The sequence below is a fragment of the Oncorhynchus masou genome, chromosome 31, assembly GCF_036934945.1.
Source record: "Oncorhynchus masou masou isolate Uvic2021 chromosome 31, UVic_Omas_1.1, whole genome shotgun sequence".
Classification (NCBI taxonomy): Eukaryota; Metazoa; Chordata; class Actinopteri; order Salmoniformes; family Salmonidae; genus Oncorhynchus; species Oncorhynchus masou.
In genome coordinates this window covers 55,679,971-55,695,236 of record NC_088242.1, presented here as the reverse complement: position 1 = coordinate 55,695,236, position 15,266 = coordinate 55,679,971, and the positions used below count along the sequence as shown (strand labels likewise).

Sequence of the window (15,266 nt, the reverse complement as noted above, 5' to 3'; positions counted from 1 at the left end):
CACCTCTAAATTGAGCTATTATTTCGATTTAAACAGCAAATAACGCATGCAACTGAACGCAGAAGGTGTTTCTGTTTTCAGCTCTGTGATTGGTCATATAGCTGTCAGCACTGCAGCATGTGTGTCCAGGGGAACCAATCAGCACGCACGTTGTTTGCTTGTGGTCCTGGTGTGCAGGCTGGCACCGGTAGTTAACCTAGGATGTGAAGAATTGTAGCTAGTCTGTAAAAATAAAAACCTCGCTCTAGTGAGGAAGGAGAAACGGCGCAGGACTATGGACCCGGTGAACAATGCTGAGACAGGAGATACAGAAACCGAACTGGAGCCGGTCTGTGTTCTTATTCCGAAAGAAACGAGGTGCAAGAAGGAACAGGAAAAGCTGTCCGGAGTCGTCAAGAATGTCCATAGAAAACTGCGAAGAAAATACAGAGAAGGTAGTTACGCGTCGCTAGCTCTATCTAACTAACGTCAGTTAATTTAACCCGCTAGAAAAGAAAGTCAGGGGTCCAAACGGGCCATTAAATTTGGCGAAAATAAGGCCCCAAGTAGAACGCTAACGTAGCTAAGTAACATTAGCTAGCTTGCTAGCATTATTTATTATTTGGGGTGCCTCGCACATACTGCAAGTGACGGGCAACATGTCAGGCTCGACTGTACTGTATAGAAAAACATTGTCATACAATAGTAGCTCGGTGGCTAGCTTGGTGTGGCTACATTTCACTTTATTTATGACCAAACTAGACTAATGTAACGTTAGATCAGGGCCGCCTGGGAATATTTCAAGCTGCAGTATGTATTTACTAACGTCAACTAGGCTTGTTTGGATATTATTGTATGATTTGGCAACAAAATTCATAATAGCCTCCTCTTACCTACAGTCATAGTCATTTGGGAAGGTTGTTCGATCGTAACATACTGGCTCATGGGCACTGTCAGACAGGTGAGCCTGGATTGTATGGCTTTTGTGTCACCTGTTCTGAAACTGAAAAGAACGAGAAAAATATGAAAATAATGTTTTATTGTCACACACCGGAATCTGTACCATCAGAAAGTATTCATACCCCTTGACTTATTCCACATTTTGTTACTTGTTTGTATTACATTCTGAATTTAAATGTATTAATATATTTTGTTCTCATCCATCTACACACATTACCCCATAATGACAAAATGAAAACATGTTTTTAGAAATTTTAGCACATATATTGAAAATGAAATACTGAAATATCTATTTGACGTTTGTATTCACACCCCTGAGTGAATACTTTGTAGAAACACATTTGGCAGCGAATACAGCTGTGAGTTTCTCTGGGTAAGGCTCTAAGAGCTTTCCACACCTGGATTGTGCAACATTTGTACATTATTATTTTCTAAATTCTTCAAGCTCTGTCAAATTGGTTGTTGATCATTGCTAGACAACCATTTTCAGGTCTTACTATAGATTTTCAAGTAGATTTAAGTCAACAGAAACTTGGTCAATCAGGTACATTCACTGTCTTCTTCGTACGCAACTCCAGTGTAGATTTGTCCTTGTGTTTTGTTATTGTCCTGCTGAAAGGTGAATGTATCTCCCACTCTCTGGTGGAAGGCATATTGAAACAGGTTTTCCTCTGCCTGTGCTTAGCTCCATTCTGTTTGTTTATTTTTTTTATCCTGAACAACTCCTCTCCAGTATTTAACAATTAAGCATACCCACAACAAGATGCAGCTTGCTTGAAAATATGGGTAGTGGTATTTATTGTGCTGAATTCAGGACAAAAAGTGGATTGTTTTGCCACTTTATTTTCAGTATTACTTTAGTTCTTTGTTGCAAACAGGATGCATGAACAGGCTTCCTTCTTTTCACTCTGTCAATTAGGTTAGTATTGTGGAGTAACTACAATGTTGTTGATCCATCCTCAGTTTTCTCCTATCACAGCCATTCAACTTTGTAACTTTAACTGTGTTAACGTCACAATTGGCCTCATGGTATGACTACCTAATCTCTGTACCCAACACATACAGATAATTGTAAGGTCCCTCAGTCGAGCAATGAGTTCCAAACAGATTCAACCACAAAGACTAGGGAGGTTTTCCAATGTCTCGCAAAGAAGGTGTATCAGTACATCTCGTCACAACAAGGATACAGGAATTCTTCTTAACTTCGATGCAGGAGATATCTTCACCATGCTCCATGATTTAGGTGACCTTTGTGAGTCATTGAAAACCTCCCTGGTCTTTGCTTGAATCTAAGGGTAGGCACCAACACCTGCCACACTGACCCTTAACACTGGGCCCCCTAAAGAGTGTGTGCGTAATCCCCTCCTGTACTCCCTGTTGACCCACGACTGCGTGGCCACGCACAACTCCAACACAATCACTAAATTTGCTGACGACATGACGGTGGTAGGCCTGATCACCGACTGCTGCAATGAGTCAGCCAACAGGAAGGAGGTCAGAGATTTGGCAGTGTGGTGTGGTGCCTGTACAACAACCTCTCCCTCAGAAAGATCAAGGAGCTGATTGTGGACTATAGGGAGAAAGAGGGGAGCGCATGCCCCCATCGACATCACCGGGGCTGTTGTGGAGCGGGTTGAGAGCTTCAAGTTCCTTGGCATCCACATCCCTAAGAACTTAACATGGTCCACACACACCCAGTCGTGAAGAGGGCACGGCAGCACTTCTTCCCCCTCAGGAGGCCGAAAGGATTTGGCATGGGCTCTCGGATTCTCAAAAAGGTGTACAGCTGCACCATTGAGAGCATCTTGACTGGCTGCATCACCGCTTGGTATGGCAAATGCGCCGTCCTTGACCACAACGTGCTACAGAAGGTGGTGGAGACAGCCCAGTACGTCACTGGGGCTGAGCTCCCTGCCATCCAGGACCTCTGTGTCAGAGGAAGACCTGAAAAATTGCCAAAGACTCCAGCCATACAAGTCATAGACTGTTCACTCTGCTACTAGACTATATACACCTCTCCTTCCAGTTCTCTGCTGCCAATGACTGGAACGAACTACAAAAATCTCTGAAACTGGAAACACATCTCCCTCACTAGCTTTAAGCACCAGCTGTCAGAGCAGCACACCGATCACTGCACCTGTACATAGCCCATCTATAATTTAGCCCAAACAAACTACCTCGTTCCCTACTGTATTTATTTATTTTGCTCCTTTACACCCCATTATTTCTTCATTCTTCATTATCTCTACTTTGCACATTCTTCCACTGCAAATCAACCATTCCAGTGTTTTACTTGCTATATTGTATTTACTTTGCCACCATGGCCTTTTGCCATTATCTGCCTTTATCCGCCTTATCTCACCTCACTTGCTCACATTGTATATAGACTTAGTTTTCTACTGTATTATTGACTGTATGTTTGTTTTACCCCATGTGTAACTCTGTGTTGTTGTATGTGTCGAACTGCTTTGCTTTATCTTGGCCAGGTCGCTATTGTAAATGAGAACTTGTTCTCAACATGCCTACCTGGTTAAATAAAGGTGAAATAAATAAAACACTGAGTATGCAAAACATTAAGGACACCTGCTCTTTCCATGACCAGGGTGGGAGATTTTTCCTTTTTGGTCCACAAGCCACTGTGGGGAGATTTGATTTTTTTAAATCTACCCTCAGCTCAGATGTATTTTTTTTACCAGTGAAAATATTTTGTGTAATTACATCACGTTCGCGCTGGATGAGCATGCTTTCTGTTTTTCTCAAACAAGAAATGTATTACTAGTAAGAAGTAATGGGGTGTATTGCATAATTTCATTTCTGTAACCTGCATCTTTAACCAATTTATGTTCAAATAGATAGAATAATAAGAACAGTTTTACTACTGAACATGAAGAATCAACGGAGTGGCTGCCCTGCCACAAAAGGCTGAGTCATATTATTTATAATTATAAACTCAGCATTAAAAGAAACGTCCCTTTTTCAGGACCCTGTCTTTCAAAGATAATTAGTAAAAATCCAAATAACTTCACAGATCTTCATTGTAAAAGGGTTTAAACACTGTTTCCCATGCTTGTTCAATGAACCATAAACAATTAATCAACATGCCACTGTGGACGCCTAAGACGGGACGGACAGCTGATCGTCCTCGCAGTGGCAGACCACGTGTAACAACACCTGCACAGGATTGGTACATCCGAACATCACACCTGTGGGACAGGTACAGGATGGCAACAACAACTGCCCGAGTTACACCAGGAATGCACAATCCCTCCATCAGTGCTTAGACTGTCTGCAATAGGCTGAGAGAGGCTGGACTGAGGGCTTGTAGGCCTGTTGTAAGGCAGGTCCTCACCTGACATCACTGGCAACATCGCCTATGGGCACAAACCCACTGTCACTTGACCAGTCCCACCGTCACTGAACTGACGAGTTACGGTTTTGTCTTACCGGGGGTGATTGTCGGATTCACGTTTGTCGTCGGAGAGATGAGCGTTACACCGAGGCCTGTACTCTGGATCGGGATCGATTTTGGAGGTGGAGGGTCCGTCATGGTCTGGGCCGGTGTGTCACAGCATCATCGGACTGCCTGCAATGACAACAAGCACCATCTCAACGGTGTGTGTTACAGGGAAGACATCCTCTTCCCTCATGTGGTACCCTTCCTGCAGGCTCATCCTGACATGACCTTCCAGCATGACAATGCCACCAGCCATACTGCTCGTTCTGTGTGTGATTTCCTGCAAGACAGGAATGTCAGTGTTCTGCCATGGCCAGCAAAGAGCCTGGATCTCAATCCCATTGAGCACGTCTGGGACCTGTTGGATCGGAGAGTGAGGGCCAGGGCCAATCCCCCCCAGAAATGTCCAGGAACTTGCAGGTGCCTTGGTGGAAGAGTGGGTTAACATCTCACAGCAAGAACTGGCAAATCTGGTGCAGTCAACGAGGAGGAGATGCCCTGCAGTACTTAATGCAGCTAGGGGCCACACCAGATACTGACTGTTACTTATGATTTTGACCCCCCCTCCCTTTGTTCAGGGACACATTATTCCATTTCTGTTAGTCACATGTCTGTGGAACTTGTTCAGTTCATGTCTCAGTTGTTGAATCTTGTTATGTTCATACAAATATTTAGACACGTTACGTTTGCTGAAAATAAATACAGCTGACAGTGAGAGGACATTTCTTTTTTTGCTAAGTTTCGTTCAGTGCTCTACGCTGACATTTTTTTACAAGGAGTACATAATGTGCTCCTAAATAGAAATGTAGAAGCACACAAATTAATCTAGGAGAACAATTAAAGTATTTGAGTGTTTTAATGATAAGAATTGACAAAGTTCATGCATTTATTTTTTTAGGAGTGAACCATGATTCAATTGCAATCATTAGGTGAGACAAATGTTCAGCTGTCGTTTTAAGGGACTGGCCATTACCATGGTAAGTAGGGCACTCTCTTGTCTGTGATGGAAAAAATCTCACACTGCAATGTCTTCCGAGCAGCAAACTTAAAGATGCACTATGCAGAAATCACTCTAATTTCCTGGTTGCAAAAATTCTAATAGCCTAATTTCAGTTTGTGACAAAACAAGCAATTATAGTATAGAACATCATTGTACCATCTACACTGTCATGAAATATCTTTTCCATAATCAAACATTTTGTCTTCATCTTTTTGAAGCTGTTGTACAAAACTGAAGGTTTTCTTAGACTTACTTTCCATGAGTGACAGATCTCTAACACACATTTCTGTGAATTTGGTCCAATCGGCCAAAAAGTTTCATATTGTAGCTTTAAACTAACATTGAAAAACAACCTAGCATGTGAACAAAATAATATAACTAGCCAAGAAACACAAGGACAAAGTCACACTTTAGTAGTCTTTCTTGACAATTTGACAAATGTGACCTTTAAAAAAAAAAAAATTGGGGGAAAAAAATACTTGTTCTAATGCTCTGTGTGGCGGGTGCAACTCAATATTAGGAATGTATTCTTAATGTTTTGTGCGCTCCGTATTTCATGTAGTCCTTGTTATGTTCTCGCAAAAAGGAAGATGGAAGATATATTTTGACAGCCGCAAATGACTGCGAGTGAATATCCGCCATACACATCACACTACCCATGAAGGGATACATACATTTCACTTATGATCGACCCTGACACAGCCAGGGCAAGACCTAAATAAAGCACATGCAGTTCTGACAATTTTCAGCCAGTAAACATGTGCACCTGTTTTCTCTCCACATACATATATTTATAGGCTATACATACATGCATATATATAGTACCAGTCCAAAAGTTTGGACACCTACTCATTCAAGACTTTTTCTTTTCTACATTGTATAAAAATATTGACGACATCAAAACTATGAAATAACACGTATGCAATCATGTAGTAACCAAAAAAGGGTTAAACAAATCAAAAATATATTTTAGATTCTTCAAAGTAGCCACCCTTTTGCTTTTGACAGCTTTGCACACTTCACATTCTCTCAACCAGCTTCACCTGGAATGTTTTTCCAAAGTATTGAAGGAGTTCCCACATGCTGAGCACTTGTTGGCTGCTTCTCCTTCACTCTGCGGTCCAACTCATCCCAAACCATCTCGATTGGGTTGAGGTCGGGTGATTGTGGAGGCCAGGTAATCCGATGCAGCACTCCATCACTCTCCTTCTTAGTCAAAAAGCCCTTACAGAACCTGGAGGTGTGTTGGGTCATTGTCCTGTTGAAAAACAAATGATAGTCCCACTAAGTGCAAACAAGATGGGATGGCGTATTGCTGCAGAATGCTGTGGTAGTCATGCTGGTTAAGTGTGCCTTGAATTCTAAACCAATCACAGTGTCACCAGTAAAGCACCATTACACCTCCCCCTTCATGGTGAGAACCACACACCTACTCGGCGTCTCATAAAGACACGGCGGTTGGAACCAAAAATCGCACATTTGGACTCATTAGATGAAAGGACAGATTTCCCCCAGTCTAATGTCCGTTCCTCGTGTTTCTTGGCCCAAGCAAGTCTCTTCTTCTTATTGGTGTCCTTTAGTGGTTTCTTTGCAGCAATTTGACCATGAAGGCCTGATTCACTTGGTGTCCTCTGAACAGATTTTGATGTATCTGTTACTTGAATTTATTTGGGCTCTAATTTCTGAGGCCCGTAACTCAACTGAACTTATCCTCTGCAGCAGGTATCTCTGGGTCTTCCTTTCCTGTGGCGGTCCGCATTAGAGCCAGTTTCATCATAGCGCTTGATGGTTTTTGCGACTGCACTTGAAGAAACCTTCAAAGTTCTTGAACTATTCCGGATTGACTGACCTTCATGTCTTAAAGTAATGATGGACTGTCGTTTCTCTTTGCTTATTTTAGCTGCTCTTGCCATAATATGGACTTGGTATTTTACCAAATAAGGCTATCTTCTGTATACTACCCCAACCATGTCACAACCCAACTGATTGGCACAAACGCATTAAGAAGGAAAGAAATTCTACAAATGAACTGAAATGCATTCCAGGTGGCTACCTCATGAAGCTGGTTGAGAGAGCGCCAAGAGTGTGCAAAGATGTCATCAAGGCACAGGGTGGCTACTTTGAAGAATTTCAAATATAAAATATATTTCCATTTTGTTAAGCACATTTTTGGTTACTTCATGATTCCATATGTGTTATTTCATAGTTTTGACATCTTCACTTTTCTACAATGTAGAAAATAGTAAAAATAAATAATGAGTAAGTATGTCCGAACTTCTGACTGGTACTGTACATGCATACCTCTTATATTTCATCCCGACAGCAGATCTTTAAAAATATGTATATTTTCTGGGATTTCCCTTTTTTGTAAAAAAAAATAAAAAATTCTACACCAGGGTAGTTGTTCTATTACTTCGGCTGTTTTACACATAGGCCTATATAATTGGGGAGGAAAGATGAGTGTAAAAAACATGATATGCATTTCTGGTTCAATTCAGTTTATTGGCCTTTGCAGGAATTAGTCTTGCATTTAGATGTAGGGTTGTTGAGACAACCAATTGAGGAATCTGCCAGTAATCCTATTCTTAACAGCTTGTTTATGATGAGGCAAGTCTCTCATGTCAACTTCAGCTATTTTGGAACGTGACATTGGCTAATCTTACTGGAAGAATGTCCAGGGCCACATTTTCAGTTTTAGTCTAACCGTAATGGAGCTCTGCGTTCTGTGTGTAGCTCGGCTGCAAATAGTGGAATGTGGTTGTCAACCTGGGCAGAATATAGGTCTAATAGCCACTCGATGTTTTCATTTGGTTTATTTAGCATCGGTTTGGCTAGATACCGGCCTGGTGAAAAATAGTGACATCTATGAATAGCCTAGGTCTATTTCTCACTGTGTTGCACTCCTCACACAAGTTTAAAAACGGCATACAACCGGTATTTTCCACTCTACCAGCAGAAGGACTGACTGGCCTAGCAACTGGTCTTAAAAGACAAGACACTGGGCAGTTGTCCTGTCAGCTGACGCCATGATTAGTTAATAAGTAAAGCATGATCTGGTCTGCTTGGCATTGGTACCACAGTAGTCATGCTTTGTACTAGGGCACTGCTGTTTATTCCAACCGGTCGTCTTGTGGTTTTTATTTCTGCCAATCTGATATCGCTTTCTTTCCTCTTGTCATCATGGGATTTCTTTATCAGGATGTTTGCTCACACAAGCTAAACACATTCTGCGGTACGCCTGTGAAGACCTGGTGACGGGATTTTTGTGAATATATATATATATAAACAGATGTGAATAAACAGATGTGAAGACTTCTGTTGAAAGTCTGGTTTTCAGCTATACCTCTATAATGCCAGAAGGATGGCATGAGTAACTGTTTTTAGAAAATGTTGAAGCAATGTTGTTAGCCTGTGTGGGGCTGAATGATAGTGATTCCTCTTGAATTAATGTTAAAAAACAACAACTTTACACGTAGGTACATCTTAATGTTGGCTTATTGTCTACACAATGTACAATACCAGTCAAAAGTTTGGACACTTACTCATTCCAGGGTTTTTCTGTATTTTTTTCAATTTTCTACATTGTAGAATAATATTGAAGACATTAAAACTATGAAATAACACACATGTAGTAGCTAAAAATGTGTTTAACAAATCAAAATCTATTTTATATTTAAGATTATTCAAAGTAGCCACCCTTTGTGTTGATGACAGCTTTGCACACTTGGCATTCTCTCAACCAGCTTCATTAGGTAGTCACCTGGAATGCGTTTAAATTAAGTATACAGAAGATAGCCCTATTTGGTAAAAGACCAAGTCCATATTATGGCAAGAACAGCACAAATAAGCAAAGAGAAATGATAATCCATCATGAAAATAACTTAAAAATATTTTTTCAAGTGCAATCGCAAAAACCACCAAGCGCTATGATGAAACTGGCTCTCATGAGGACCGCCACAGGAAAGACCCAGAATTACCTCTGCTGCAGAAGATAAGTTCATTTAGAGTTACCAGCCTCCAATAACAGCCCAAATAAACCCTTCAGAGTTCAACTAACAAACACATCAACTGTTCAGAGGAAACTGCGTGAATCAGGCCTTCATGGTTGAATTTTTGCAAAGAAACCACTACTAAAGGACACCAATGAGAAGTTGAGACTTGCTTGAGCCAAGAAATATGAGCAATGGACATTAGACTGGTGTAAATATGTCCTTTCATCTGATGAGTCCAAATGGGAGATTTTTTTGCCATGTCTTTGTGAGACGCAGAGTAGGTGTGGTTCCCACCGTGAAGCATGGAGGAGGAGGTGTGTTGGGGTGCTTTGCTGGTAACACTGTCTGTGATTGATTTAGAATTCAAGGCACACTTAACCAGCCATAGCATTCTGCAGCGATACACCATCCCATCTGGTTTGCGCTTAGTGGGACTCTTTTTTTTTTTTTCTTTTTTTAAAAAACGGGACAATGACCCAACACACCTCCAGGTTCTGTAAGGGCTATTTGACCAAGGAGAGTGGTGGAGTGCTGCATCAGATGACTTGGCCTCCACAATCACCCGACCTCTACAATCACCCTACCTCAATCCAAGTTGAGATGGTTTGGGATGAGTTGGACCACAGAGTGAAGGAAAAGCAGCCAGCAGCCAGGTGAAGCTGGTTGAGAGAATGTGAAGTGTGCAAAGCTGGCAAAGGGTGGCTACTTTGAAGAATCTAACGTATATATTTTGATTTGTTTAACCCTTTTTTGGTTACTACATGATTCCATATGTGTTATTTCATAGTTTTGATGTCTTCACTATTACTCTACAATGTAAAAAATAGTAAAGATAACCTTGAATGTCTAGGTGTGTCCAAACTTTTGACTGGTACTGTATGTACTATGCTTGCATGCCATTTTTAGAAACAAAACTGACAGGACTTTCAATTTCAATTCTTACCATTTATGAATTTGAATGTGATGAAATGAAATGGGGAAACAAATCTCTGCCTGGCCCACTTTCATTTGTGCTTATTTGTTTTGCTATGTCATACTGTATATTGTGAGGTAGGCGTGTTTGGTTTATTTTCTCTGTTTGTACCTTCTTCCTGCCTTTTTAAAAAATGTATCTCATTCTTTCCACAGTGGGGGATTTTGAGAAGATCTGGCGAGAGCACTGTGAGGATGAGCAGACTCTGAGTGAATATGCCCTGGCCATGAAGAACCTGGCCGACAACCACTGGGCCAAGACTTGTGAGGGAGAGGGCCGCATCGAGTGGTGCCGCAGGTAAAACAAATAACCCTCTGGCAGCGCTGTACTAGCTCAGAACTCCAATGCACTATGTTAGGTGCGATGACTCATCAAGCCTTTTCGATGTCAACGCTGTGGGGTGAATCCTAACTTCTGTTCGTTGAATTTCTGAACATCTGTGTCGTTTTAGCGGTGAGCCATCAATACCATGATGTATGATGTTTTGGGACTGTTTTTCCAGTGTTTGTCAGGAGTATTTCCTGGATGGTGGAATGAAAAGAATGTTGGAGAAGGATGAGAAGAGTGCCAGGCTTGCCATAGCCACCTCAGCTGCAACTCTGAGTACCCAGCCTTATAGCTCCTTCATCCCCAGGTACTGCACTGTTACAACCCGGATGACCCTGATGATTTTCAGGACTATTTTGCCCAACTTCAGCTCTGTTGTACGATTTATAATTGACATTCAATATTCATATTGACTTCTATTAGCCACTGCTCTCATTAAGCACACTCCCTGTGTGTCAGTGTTAAGTCTAACTCTTTAATGCCTCTGATTTCTCTACTTTCAGGTCCATCTCCCAGCTTGGTAAAATGCGGCTGCTGGACGTTGGCAGCTGTTTTAACCCCTTCCTGAAGTTTGACGAGTTCCTCACAGTCGGTATTGACATAGTGCCTGCGGTCGAGGTATGAAGGATTTACAGTCAGTGGTCACTCCCTCGGTCCCTGCTTTAAAACAAATCCTGACTCTTACTGTCTTACTCACTCCTCAACCCCTGACATTCTGTCGCGGCCGTATTCTCGACGGGTAGTTGGTTCATTGTTTGAATATCAGATCACAAAACAATGCCGCCCCTTGGCAGTGAGTGTTTCGATGCTTAACTGCAATGAAACTTGACCTGCTGTGAAGGAACTGGCAGAATATTAGCATAGAGTGATTTGGGTAACCAAATGGAATAAGAACGGTGGGTTTTAAATGTGGGTCTAAAATACTGCAACTTGATAATCTTCTGGGAGCTACTCTAAAGTATCTGTTTCTGCTCTCTCTCTCCCCCCCCACCCCAGAGTGTATACAAGTGTGACTTCCTTAACCTCCAGCTCCAGCAGCCCCTGCAGCTGGCTGGTGACGCAGTGGAAGCCTTCCTGAGACAGCTGTGTAGCCCCATCGACGCACTGCCCGCCCAGCTCTTCAACGTGGTGGTCTTCTCCCTGCTCCTCTCCTACTTCCCTCGCCTTACCAGCGCTGGATCTGCTGCAAGAAGGCCCACGAGCTGCTGGAACTGCACGGCCTGCTGCTCATCATCACCCCCGACTCCTCCCACCAGAACCGCCACGCCCTCATGATGCGCAGCTGGCGCGTGGCGGTGGAGTCACTGGGCTTCAGGCGCTGCAAGTACATTAAGTTCTCCCACATGCACCTCATCGCCTTCCGCAAGGTGTCCCTGACCACCACCAGCGACCTGGTCAGCCGTAACTACCCAGAGATGCTCTACATCCCTCAGGACTTCCAATCCCACGAGGAGGAGGACTACACCGACGTGCTGGTTCAGGCGCACTCCGTCTTCGAGGACGACCAGCTGGCGTGGGGCTTTACGGAGCTGCCGGACACGCCCTACGACTCGGATTCAGGAGAGAGTCAGAGCAGTTCCTTGCCCTTCCTACACGAGCTGGAGGACCCCATACTGCTGCAGAGCTGAGCTAGACTAGCTAAACCCCTACTAGCTTCTCTCTCAAAGTCCTTATTCAATCCCTAAGGCTCCCCGTGGCCCTAACCTTTCAATGTTTGCAGATCTGTAAGGAGGAAAGCAATATTGTTGTAGCTTTGCCACTGCACTGCTTATACCTAACCAGAGCCTTCAGACATGCAACATGGGAGGGGCAAGTGAGAGGGATGGGGAGCAATTTGAGACCGGCTGTCTCTGTCCCCAACTGCTGCGCTGCCAAATGAACCTGCTGCATTCTTCTCACACCCGTCTTTTCCCTTAACTAAACAACGCAGTTTGCACAGATTGGAAGAAAAATACGTTTACAGAAGTGAGTTGTTTATTATTCGATATCTTACATGGTTAGTCTCTCAACACAACTGCACACACACACAATAAATGAGTAAAAAAAAAAAAATGAAGACATGTTTGCTGAATGCCCTCAGGATAGATGTAGTTAGCCTGCCCCTTGCATTTCATCCCATCTTTGTGATCTGTCACGCTCTACTAACAGAAGACAATCAACATTTTCAAAGCTGCTGACTTTAAATCTCTCTTAAAGAGACCAATACCACAGGTTTGTCAGGTTTGGTTAGTGGAAAGATTGAGATGGAAAGAGGGATAAGCTTGTTTCTGTAAATCAGGCACGGCTTTCTCTAATTCTTGGCGTGCATTTAGTTTTCCAAAAAAGAAAGAAAAACAACATTGTTGTACTCAAACTATGTGATTTTGTTCACTTTTGAACACTGGTTTTGTCCAACACGATGTGTGGCAAACGCCATTTTATTTCAGCGTCTTTTTCACTGATTCATAACAATTAAAGTGATATTTGTAGCATTTTCAGTACCTTAAGGTAGGCGTATGTAGTTACGTTGCCTAGTTAAAGGTAAAAAAATATATATATACTACAAATTACAACTTTTCCTAATGTGAAACCGTTTGGGGGTTTTCATAGTATACCATGGTACGAGTGTTGCAAATTAGTCATTTGCTCTATTTTCTCTGCTGGTGTGAAGAAACTGCTATGTACAAATGCACAGATGTTAGCTTACCTTCAATGTTCAATACAACCTTATTTGTAGTAAAAAAAAAAAAAAAAACTCTTGTGAGGAACAATATTTAGGCTTCATTATCTGATTAATAATAGGTTTCTAGTGATGCCTTGGCTTCTTTATAGGTAACTGTTGGCTTCTCTATAGGTACTGGTAACTAGAGAAATTATACTGACCACACTATGTACACTCAAGTGAAACACATATATCGACTAAGACACCAGCTTTAGCTATCAGTTACTGTTTTACCTAATTTCCTGTAAAGTACTTCATATCTGAGGAGAGCAACATTGGCCGTAGGAAGAATTGTTGAATTCAAAATGTTTTTATTTTATTTGTCTATTTACTTTTTCATTCATAGGTTGGTAGAATAAGTATAGTATCAACAAATACTGAGTCATTCATTGCATCAGTAAGTTAATTTGACTATCCCTTTTTATATGTATTTTCATCCACAACATGAAAGTACTTAGTGTGTACTCTGCTTAAAGAAATGTATTAACTCCATACAGTTATCAAAATGGTCTTATGAACTCCAAAAGATTCGCCTCAATGAGGTTTTGCACTAATACCACACGGTCTCATCTTTAGTCATGCAATCTCTGATCTCATCAAAGTGCATTTTAGCAATAGCCAGGTGTATCCTGTACTGTATCCTTATGGGGAAGGTTTCTGTGTTGTTCTGAATGACACTAGCACACAAATAATCATTTTGTTATATATTTGTAATGATATTATCGTTTTTTTGTATATGTGTGTGTGGAGATATGTAGGTTAAGTGTGCATGAGTGTTTGTTGTAATGTACTTGTGTGTGGCACTGTACTTCATAAATAGTAGACTAATCTCTCAGCTGCCATGAGTCATGTGATTCCTGTCATGGGGGATATAGGTTGCTTCCCAAAATGGCACCCTATTCCCTTGGTCAAAATTAGTCCACTATGTAGGGAATAGGGTGCCATTTGGGATGCACCCCTATGAATATAACCAGTATGATGTACCTGTACCCTAATGTTCTCACACTCTCTTTACCTGAAATCCTAAAGGTGCCTTACTTATCCCCGGTAATGTTTTTGCAGTCCTGGTTCTCATGCCCATATGTTAGAGAATTCACACTTTTCACTTGGCAGTATACAATGTGTTTTCTTTGCCATATAATTGTGTTATGTGCAACTGTACAAATGAACTACCAGCTACCACTTAAAAGTATAATTGGCTCAACGTTTTACCCTAAGAACAATGTGTTTTTGTTTAAAGGATGTAATTTGTCATTGATAATAATTACATAATTGCTTTCAAATTGCTATACATCCATTGTAACTAGATAACTTTCTGGTCAGTTCATGTTTGATGTACTTTAAACTATTTATCTTTAACAGAAAAGACAGACATTTCTCATTACAAATCATTTGCTTGAGGGTTGTGAATTGTACCAGTAAACAATTAGCGACACACTCATCCTTGTATCTGTCTTCCAAGAGTTTGATTCCATTACTTTCATAAACAGCTTCATTTTCAGTATTAAGGATTTTGACAATTGCAGGACAATGTGTGCATGGTTGTTATTCTATTTTATAAATGAATGTTAATGCAGCTTCTATGTCTGATTTTATTGTCTACTCCATTCTGTTTAAAAAAATAATAAATTTAGGACTGAGGTGAACTTGAGTCGTTGTATTGGTCATATTTATTAGAGCATATGTGTAGCAAAGTGTAGTAGGTTTCACTTCTATTGTCGTTTGAATTTTCAGTTGATGAGAATAATTTTACAGTAGTTCTAGATGTACTACATGTCAAGTTGTTGCTACTGTAGACTGATTTATTATTGATCACCAGGCTTCATGAGATGGGCTCTCTTCTTCACTTGCTGGTATTGGAGTCGGCCCAAGGCAAACTA

General features: G+C 41.4%; 1 protein-coding gene across 1 annotated transcript; it reads left to right on the top strand.

Annotated features, from left to right (window-relative positions):
• The first annotated feature begins 173 nt into the window (after nt 1-173).
• On the top strand, nt 174-15,037 carry LOC135524147 (S-adenosylmethionine sensor upstream of mTORC1-like). The gene is given in 6 exon segments (XM_064951366.1): nt 174-434; nt 10,514-10,655; nt 10,861-10,992; nt 11,189-11,303; nt 11,682-11,844; nt 11,847-15,037. Coding segments are annotated over 6 exon segments (1,179 nt in total). The 5' UTR covers nt 174-274; the 3' UTR covers nt 12,314-15,037.
• Nucleotides 15,038-15,266: the final 229 nt, after the last annotated feature.